At 57.9% G+C, this 9,977-nt stretch overlaps 1 protein-coding gene across 1 annotated transcript; it reads left to right on the plus strand.

Annotated features, from left to right (window-relative positions):
* Positions 1 to 2,305: 2,305 nt before the first annotated feature.
* Positions 2,306 to 5,647, plus strand: SLC32A1 (solute carrier family 32 member 1). Its single transcript, XM_058850633.1, has 2 exons — positions 2,306 to 2,677; positions 3,465 to 5,647. Exons 1-2 carry the CDS (start codon positions 2,306 to 2,308, stop codon positions 4,650 to 4,652), a joined length of 1,560 nt encoding a protein of 519 aa, XP_058706616.1. The 3' UTR covers positions 4,653 to 5,647.
* Positions 5,648 to 9,977: the final 4,330 nt, after the last annotated feature.

A 9,977-nucleotide genomic window follows, 5' to 3' on the forward strand; every position in this document is an offset into this window, starting at 1 on the left:
CCCTGGCATCGAGGGCTGCTGGCCGGGGTGCCGTGTGATGCCCTGGGACGGTTTCGGGTCTCCCAGCCCGTTCGGGGGTGCAGGAGCAGGGGCAGGGGTGCATCAGGGCTATCTGAGGAAATAATCACGCACCAGACAGAGGTTTGGATGCATTTTCGTTCTTTCTTCCCTGATGCTTCCTGCAGCCTCCAGAAACAGAGCTCCTTCTCGTCTTCCTTCATAACGAGCTTGTCTTAAGATGAATAAAAAAATAATGTTAATAAAAAGAAAAGGAATTGGTTGGATTAATCCCTCCCGGTGTCCATAGCTCTGGTTTTCCCGGGCTGTGAAGAGGCGGAACGGCGGCTGCGGCAGCCGAGGGCAGCGGTGACGGCCCCAGCTTTGCAATTTCTCCCCTTAAATCCCAGCCCTTCAAAACGCTGCTAAACCCGGGGCGAAGCCGTGCCCCGCTCGGCTTTCTCGACCTATCTGTGCACTGACTTGTAATAATTCCCACGCAAGCCAAGGATGCGCCACGCTCCCTCTCCCTCCTCCTCCTCTGCCATCAAAAATCCCCATTTTCGGGGGGCCGCCTGTAGAAACAGCTCGCTCATCCCCGCGCCGGGAGCAGCGGCCGAGAGACCCCTCGGGGGTACAGCCCTCAGGGGTGATATTTTAGGGTGTTTTCTGGGTTTTATTGCGCCCTTCAGCCTCTATGAACCCAATTTGTTTTTCCATTGTGGCTGGGGAAAATAATAAAAAGGTATTTAAGGAGGTTATTTAAGGTTTTTTCCCTAGGAACTGGGTTTTTTTCCGCCCCCATCTCTGTTCTGTACCGCATCCCACCTGCAACCGCAGCTTGGACGCTCCCTCCCTGCTCCCTCAACAGCGATACTAGGAAATAATTTAGTGGTGGCTTTTCCTCCCATCTGTAGTAAAATAATGCTGGGGTTTTTTTTTTCCTTCCAAAACAGCGAAGGAAACAGAAATTCCTCCCTTCCCCCACCTTTCAAAGAACATAAATATATATAATTTTTTTTTAACAACGATTCAAAGGCTCTCCCGCCGCAGAGGGGACGTGCTTTCCCACACACCGCCCCCGAATGCCATCGCTCCCCCTGCCACTCTCCACCCATCTGTGTCACAGCACAGGACCGGGATTTCCCGTTGTTGGCTGTGTTGGCCGCTCACCTCGGAAAAATTTAAAATAAATCAAAAATCGTAAGGCTTTCAACTCACAAACGAACATAAGGTCTTGGAAACGAACCGAAAATATGGCTATTCTGTTTAAAGAAAGGAGAATCTCAGTGTTGGCTGGTGGGACCGAGAGCTGTGCACGGAGCATCCCCCGGGTGCCGGTGCCCCGCTGGGGGCCGGGCGGTACCGCTGCGGTGCCGGTGCGGTGCCACACGGCTGAGGGCCCCAAACGAGATCCGCGGCCCTTGTCCCGCCGGTTTTGGAGCTCAGTGATCGCAGGAATCGTTACAGACAGCTGGGCCCCCGCTCCCCGTGCTCGGGTGGCCACGCACCGCTGTGTCCCCTGGCCAGGGGCCGCTTCCCAGGCCGCCCCCGCCTCCGAAGGGGCCGCGCGTTTTGGGGGACAGAGAAAAGAAAAAGAAGGGGGTGCGAGGAGGAAAATCCCGTTAAGAACCTGTCGAAAGCCGCCCGTCCGCCTCTTCAGCGGGGCTCTTTTGTTTCTCCGTGGGGAAGGGGCTGGCGGCCGGGGGCCTGCGGGCGGGTGCGGGGCAGGTGCGGGGCAGGGCGCGCAGCAAAGCAAGGGATGCGGAGCCGGGCGGGGGGGTGATCCCGGGCTGCGGCGCTGCTGGCGGGGCCCGGCGGGCGTGGGTGGGGAGGGGGGGGAGTGCGGGGGGCTGGGCTTGGCCGGGGAGGCTGGTACCTCCCCCAGAAATGCAGCAATTCTCTCCCCTCTCCTCTTCTCTCCGCGAGGTGGGCGCACTGCGATGGAGACGCGGCGCGCTCTGCCAGGGGCTTGCTCTGCCCGTCTGGTGACATCCGCCGGCTGCTGACAGCCCCCATCCCGCCCGACTCGCCCCCCGATCCCGCCCGCGGGGCTCGGCGGAGCGGCCGGAGCGGGCGGCGGGGCGTGCGGGCCCGCTCCCCCCGCAGCGGTGTCATGCCCCTGGGCATCCCGGCCGGGAGCCGCCCGCACTGCGCCGGGACGAGGAGGTAGCGGCTCGGAGCAGCTCCCCGCAGCCGCCCCTCGCCGGGCGATCAAGTCCCGTCCACCGGCTCGCCGCCCGCCCGCCCCGTCGGGTCTCTGCATCCCCGAGGGTCCGCGAGCAGCGGAGTCACCAGAGCCGCCGCCATGGCCACCCTCCTCCGCAGCAAGCTCTCCAACGTGGCCACCTCGGTGTCGCACAAATCCCAGGCGAAGATGAGCGGCATGTTCGCCAGGATGGGCTTCCAGGCGGCCACCGATGAGGAGGCGGTGGGCTTCGCCCACTGCGACGACCTGGACATGGAGCATCGGCAAGGGCTGCAGATGGACATCCTCAAGTCCGAGGGCAGCGAGGAAGGCGGCGAGCCGCCCCTGGAGGGGGACATCCACTACCAGCGGGACGGCACAGGGCCCCTGCCGCCCAGCGCCTCCAAGGAGGCCTGCTCCGAGCTCTCCGGGCAGGGCAAGCCCAAGATCACGGCATGGGAGGCGGGATGGAATGTCACCAACGCCATCCAGGTACGGCCATCGCCGCGGGGCACCGGGCAGCACTCCCTCATCCCGCTCCTGTTCCGTGCTCTGTGTCTCGGCCAGCAGCCCTGGGCTGGTGGCAAACCAGCTTCGGGGAAAAGAGGGAAAAGGGAATAATAAAAGGGGGGAAAAAGAAAAATATGTGAAAGATAGAGGAGAATAATAGGGCAGGGGAAAGGAAAGAAAAGGGAAAACGGATTTTAAAAAGAAAGGAAGCTAAAACCCCCCAGCACGGCTTTCTGCTTTGCCCCTCCTCAGCCACCAACAGGGCACAGTGCCAGGGAGGGGCCCAGGCCCCAGCCCAGGACCCCATCAGGCTGCCCCAGCAGGGGTCACGGGCAGGGACGGACAGGGGCCTGGGGGTGACTGGGCTGGTGGTGGGGCTGCACTGGGCTGGGCCCAGTCTGGCCCCTCCAGATGTCCCCAGCTGTGGAGGTCTTGGCGCGCTGACAGGGGCTGGGGACAGCGAGGGTAGAGAGCAAAGCCCGGGCACCAAAACCTCTCTGGCCTGTTGTGGGTGCTCTGGGGCGCGCTGACGCTGGCGTGACTGCACAGGCGTGACCGTGGGGGTGGCACGTCACAGGGACAGGGGGGTGCGTCACCGCGCGTGGCCGCGGCTGCGTGGCGTGACTGCGTGACCGCCCGCGCGGGTGTGATGTGCGTGGGCACACAGAGAGCACACGCGTGACCGCCGTGCTGCGGCTGCGCGCGCTCGGCCGCGGGCCTGGGCCCCTCGCAGATCCAGAAACACGCTTTCCATTTTGTCTCTTTCTAGGGGATGTTTGTTCTGGGCCTGCCCTATGCCATCCTTCACGGTGGATACCTAGGACTCTTTTTAATAATTTTCGCTGCAGTGGTTTGCTGCTACACTGGGAAAATCCTTATTGCCTGTCTTTACGAAGAGAATGAGGATGGGGAGATAGTCAGGGTGAGAGACTCCTACGTGGACATCGCGAACGCGTGCTGCGCGCCCCGCTTCCCCACCCTCGGGGGCAGAATTGTGAACGTGGCTCAGATCATTGAACTGGTCATGACCTGCATCCTCTATGTGGTGGTCAGTGGGAACCTGATGTACAACAGCTTCCCCAACCTGCCCGTCTCCCAGAAGTCATGGTCCATCATTGCCACGGCAGTGCTCCTGCCTTGTGCGTTCTTGAAGAACCTCAAGGCAGTCTCCAAGTTCAGCTTGCTCTGCACATTAGCCCACTTTGTCATCAACATCCTGGTGATCGCCTACTGCCTCTCCAGGGCGCGCGACTGGGCCTGGGACAAAGTCAAGTTTTACATTGATGTCAAGAAGTTCCCCATCTCCATTGGCATCATTGTTTTCAGCTACACCTCCCAGATCTTTCTGCCTTCCTTGGAGGGGAACATGCAGAACCCCAAGGAGTTCCATTGCATGATGAACTGGACTCACATAGCAGCTTGCATCCTTAAGGGACTCTTTGCCTTGGTTGCCTACCTGACATGGGCTGATGAGACCAAGGAGGTCATTACAGACAACTTGCCATCCACCATTAGGGCAGTAGTCAACATATTCTTGGTGGCCAAAGCCTTGCTCTCGTACCCCTTGCCGTTCTTTGCAGCTGTAGAAGTCCTGGAGCGGTCCCTTTTCCAAGATGGAAACAGGGCTTTCTTCCCCAACTGCTATGGGGGTGACGGGCGGCTCAAATCCTGGGGACTCACCCTCAGATGTGCCCTGGTAGTTTTCACCCTGCTCATGGCTATTTACGTCCCCCATTTTGCCCTCTTGATGGGTCTTACTGGGAGCCTCACAGGCGCAGGGCTCTGTTTCCTGCTCCCCAGTCTCTTCCACCTCAAACTCTTGTGGAGGAAGCTCTTGTGGCACCATGTCTTCTTTGATGTTGCCATTTTCGTTATAGGTGGTATCTGCAGCATCTCTGGGTTCATCCACTCTTTAGAAGGCCTCATAGAGGCTTTCAGAACCAATGCTGAAGACTAAGGAGGGGCCAGAGTCGGGTGCAGGAAAAGAATCGCATCAAACATCTGCATAGCCAAATAATTCTGCATCCCTTTAATGGAAAGAGTCATTATTTTCGTTACGTGCATCCAACAAATTCTATGTCATAGATTCTGCAAACTAAGGAAAGTAAGAAGAGATGAAAGTGCTCGCCCTGGTGTCTTTTTAAATAAGCTCAGATTGAAATCTATTTTTTTGTTATTTAGATTTTTTTGAAGGAAATTATCTGGTGCCCCACCCCTATCTCCTCACTCGTTGCCTGAAGCTTGGCCCCCCACAAACGGCCTGTTGGGAAACAGTCACAGTTTTCAACACTCCTCACAGATATGCAATTCCGTGTTTCAGGAGCTGAAACACAGGTGCCGATCCCATGGGATTGGGTCGCTGTGCTCACAGACAGGAAGGAAACCCGCCGTGGGCGCCGGGAGCAGGGAGCTTTGTTTTAACCCTTTGAGAGATGGATGTAGATGAGACCCAGATTGTACAACCAGCCCAACAAGCCCAAGCAGCGTCTGATGACCGGTGATGCCGCTTAGCTGCAATGTTTACGCCGTGGTCACGTAGATGTCAGGACTGCCTGATTCTTCCATCCGAATCCACGCCGAGGAATGGCGCTTCCCATCGAATACAAATGTGTTGCCTCTGGTCGAAATCACAGCCCTGGAGTCCACTTCTCGGTGACTTATGTTTCATTTCGTTTTAACGATTGTTATTTCTAAATTATGAAAAGCTAAAAAAAAAAAAAAAAAAAAAGTATTATAATATATGGTTGGATTTGATGTCGTTCGGGATTACAGGAACAAAACTACGACACAATTCATTCTGTGCAATCTACCAGATCCGTGGAGCTGTTTCCAATGTACGTGTGGTGTCATTGTGGTAAATAAGATGAAAAATGTATATCAGAAAAAAAAAAATCTATCTTTAACATATAATGTGGTACATAAATATATCGAACAATAAAGAGAAAACATAGATGATGAGGCTGGCCTGGTTCGTGGGGGGCTTGGAGGAGCAGGGCAGGGGCAGAGGGAGGTTCATCCTCCCCGTGTCGGGGATACAACACATCCTCGGGCTAAGGGGAGGCAGCGCTGGCTTTCCAGAGAAGGTGGCATTCAGCTGTTTGAGAGAGGTAGGACACATTTTTTGGGAAGCAGTCGTCTTACAGCTGGGGGTGGCGGGGCTGCTTTCACCCCCTCCTCACAGTTTTGCTTTCCCCCGTAGTGCTCAGACTCCAGGGACGGGAGTTTGCTGATGAACCCCGTGTTTTTTGTTCTTGTGAAAGAGAGGGAAAAAAATCCCCTCACAAACAAACAAAGGGGGAGAAATCAACGAAATAAAGGGCTGGGTGTATCCCTGGCTTGATCTAAAGTCACCAAACCCTGCCCACGGGTGTGGAGCGTCGGGCTGATCCCCCCTGCGAGCAAAGCCGCCACCGGGGGGGAGATCAGCCCCACACTCCAATCGTGTGACCGAAAATACCTCGATTTAAAAAACCACTACACCTAATTGTCCATCCGCTGCCGATACACAGCGAGGATGAGGATGGGGGGACCCACAGCCAGCTCTCCCGCAGCACAGCACAGCTGAGGTCCCGTGGGGCTCCTGTTATTGCCCTCAAAAGCCCGGCGGGGCTGGGATGTGCCCCCTGTCCCCCGCCCGGGCCGGTGGCAGCGGGCAGCTCCGCAATGCGGTACCGGGGGCGGGAGGGGGTGCTGGCATAAGCTGGGAAAGGGGCTGCGGGCGGGGGATGTCCCTGCCCGGGGAAAAACGCATTTGGGGCGATTTTCTGGGCAACCTCAGAAAGAAAAGAACAGGGAGCTGTGGGGTGTGTGGCGTGTGGGGACGGGGTGGTGTGGCGCCGGGGGTGGCTGAGTGTGGGGGGTATCGTGGTGGGGCGCCTGGCCCCGGATTAGCCACATTTCCCTGCATGCCGGCGCCCTTCCTAGGGATTTCCAGCAGCGTCCTACCCTATTCTCAAGCTCATCCCCATCTTCTTCATCGTCACCCCTACCTCCATCCTCACCGCTCTCACGCTCATCACCCCTGCGCCCACCCCAATGCAGGTGACCCGTGATTGCCGCCCTGCCGCAGGCACCGACAGCTCGATCCGGCCCCCGGCCCGTGCTCTGCCCGCCCGCAGCCGGCCCGGAGCCGCCACGGCGGAGCAGCGCCCTCGCCCGACGGCGAACCCGGCCCGAGCATCCAACCTCAGCCGGGAGATGGGATGTGCCCGGCCCGGAGCCATCACATCCATCCTCAGCCGGGAGATGGGATGTGCCCGGCCCGGAGCCATCACATCCATCCTCAGCCGGGAGATGGGATGTGCCCGGCCCGAGCCACCGCATCCATCCTCAGCCGGGAGATGGGATGTGCCCGGCCCGGAGCCATCACATCCATCCTGAGCCGGGAGATGGGATGTGCCCGGCCCGAGCCATCACATCCATCCTGAGCCGGGAGATGGGATGTGCCCGGCCCGAGCCACCGCATCCATCCTCAGCCGGGAGATGGGATGTGCCCGGCCCGGAGCCACCACATCCACCCGCCCGCGATGAGGAGAGCCGGCCCGGATGGGGGGCTTCTCTTCAGGGGTGCTCGCTGCTCTCGTTTCTGCCCTGAGCTCTCTGTTCGAGCTCTGCTTTCTCCCCAGGGCCATGATAAGGGGCCAGCGTGCGAGGAGATCCGGCCCGTGTGCCTGCCCAGAGCAGGGCTGAGATAACCCCTCGGACCCTGGGAATAAGGGGAGAGCTGAGGTTGCCGGGCAGGTTAATACACCGCACATCTCTGGTTTGCATCGGCTTTGAGCACGGGGCTTTCAGGGAGTTTCTGTCTCAGTGTTCCTCTCCAGGGAAGCAAAGGCACTCGTGCCATGCCATGCCATGCTGTGCTGTGCCATGCCGTGCCGTGCCGTGCCGTGCCATGCCATGCCATGCCGTGCCATGCTGTGCTATGCTGTGCCATGCTGTGCCATGCCATGCTGTGCTATGCTGTGCCATGCTGTGCCATGCTATGCTGTGCCATGCTGTGCCATGCTGTGCCATGCCATGCTGTGCCATGCTGTGCCATGCTGTGCCATGCTGTGCCATGCTGTGCCATGCCATGCTGTGCCATGCTGTGCCATGCTGTGCCATGCTGTGCCATGCTATGCTGTGCCATGCTGTGCCATGCTGTGCCATGCTGTGCCATGCTGTGCCATGCTGTGCCATGCCATGCCATGCTGTGCCGTGCCGTGCCGTGCCGTGCCGTGCCGTGCCGTGCCATGCCATGCCGTGCCATGCTGTGCCATGTTGTGCCGTGCCATGCTATGCTGTGCCATGCTGTGCCATGCTGCGCTGTGCCATGCTATGCTGTGCCATGCTGTGCCATGCTGTGCTGTGCTGTGCCATGCTGTGCCATGCTGTGCCATGCTATGCTGTGCCATGCTATGCTGTGCCATGCTGTGCCATGCTGTGCCATGCTGTGCTGTTCCATGCCATCCTGTGCCATGCTGTGCCATGCTGTGCCATGCTGTGCTGTTCCATGCCATCCTGTGCCATGCTGTGCCATGCTGTGCCATGCTGTGCCATGCTGCAGCAGCATGGCAGCTGGCTCCCCTCTCCCTCTGCTTGACTCTGGACACAGAATGCTCACAGATTTGTCTTTGTGCTTTACTGGGGCCAAAAGTTTTCTGGTTCAGGGTGCATGATGACAGAAACCGTTTTATAAAGCTTTAATTTTGCAGAGCTTTTAAACTTAATTCAGCACTTTTTTTCCCCCCTTTCCCTTGCGAGCAGAAGTGGCCCCTGTTGTACTTGGGGCTGTCAGAGGATTTGTGCCCTTTTTGTGGGGTCAGGGATCCTCTCTCCTATCCCCCAGGGTGAAGAACAGGGAGGCTTGACCAGAGAGTGCCCTCAAATCCCTGAGCTTCCCAAGCGGGGATGGCCCCGGCTGGAGGAGCTCCCGGAGGCGCTGCCGCCCCACGGCTCCCGGGCACGACCGGGCACCTCAGCTCCTGCCCCGCCGCCCTTCTCAGCTGTGCCGGGGCCGGCGATTTCCCAGCGAGCCCCAAAGGGCTTTGTCTCGCTGTCAGCTCTGCTCAGACCTTCCCTCCGTGCTCCTGCCGGCTGACCTGAGAGCGGCTTGCGAAACGAGCCGGCTCTGCCAGCCCAGCCACAGGCAGAGGTTTTGTCCTCTAAACTTGTCCGTGGCTGTTGGTGCAACACTTGTGCCTTGGGTTTGGAACACGGGCAGCCCTCGCAGCCCTTCACTGCAGACATTTTGATGCTGTGCTGGTGCCAGTGGAAGCCTTCGTGCTGTGGGAAATGTGCAGCCCTGACAGCGAGGGATGCTCTGGAGGGAGGAAAATAATCCCCCAAAATAGCAGCAGGTTTAACTTGAACAAAACAGAAATCCTCTGAAAAGCCAGGGAATGGCAAAGTCTGATCTGTGTTCCAAATGGCTTTTGTCTGTGCTTCGTAGCTTCTGGTCATGTGCTGCAACAATCCTCTAAACCTTCTCACTCTGGAAACCAGACAAACAAAGGCCCTCTCTGCACTACCAGGGAACAGATTTATTTCTCTCTGTGTCTTTACAGTTCCTCAAACACAATAGCGATCTCTATTTGGGGTCGTTTCCTGAGACATGATGGTAATACCAAATCTCTGCATCCGCACAGTTTTGCCACCCAGCAGGACCATGGCTGGGAGCTGGATGAGGAGAGGGCTGAGCCCACTCCTCCCTGTGTGCAGAGGGCAGGTGTGGCTCTGCCTCCTCCTCACACATGGAGCCAGAGACCTTTTCTGTGGTGGGAGCTGGGAATCTTGTCCTCGTGAAATTTGGATACTCCATATCACATATTCCAGGCTATTTCAGAAAATGCTTGTTTTGACAGTGGCAGCAATGTTCTCCAACTAATTCTGTACGTCTTTGGAGTTTGTGTTTCGGGTGAGGAGCTGGAGGTTCCACCAGTGACTCCAGCAACACTCATCCATCAGACTCCTGTTTGGGCCCCCACACAGGAATGTGTGACCACTGGTGCTGGGCTCCAGCAGAGGGGAAGGGAGAGGAATGGAGCAAACTGGGGAGGGCATGGAGGGAAGTAGATTTTGGCTCTGAGAGTGCTCCTCTGGGTTCAGTTCTGATGTGCCCATTTGGATCTTCCTTGGATTCTCAGGTGGTTCCTCCTCTGTACGAGTGGCCCAGGATCCACAGAGCAGGGGGCACACAGGAGGCAGAGGGGAGCTTGTAGGACTGTCGCACCTGCCCAGATCAAACATGTAAAAGTCCCTGGATTTCTTGTCCCTCAGTGCTACCAGAGGGCAAGGCTCC

This window comes from Poecile atricapillus, chromosome 15 (assembly GCF_030490865.1).
Source record: "Poecile atricapillus isolate bPoeAtr1 chromosome 15, bPoeAtr1.hap1, whole genome shotgun sequence".
NCBI lineage: Eukaryota > Metazoa > Chordata > Aves > Passeriformes > Paridae > Poecile > Poecile atricapillus.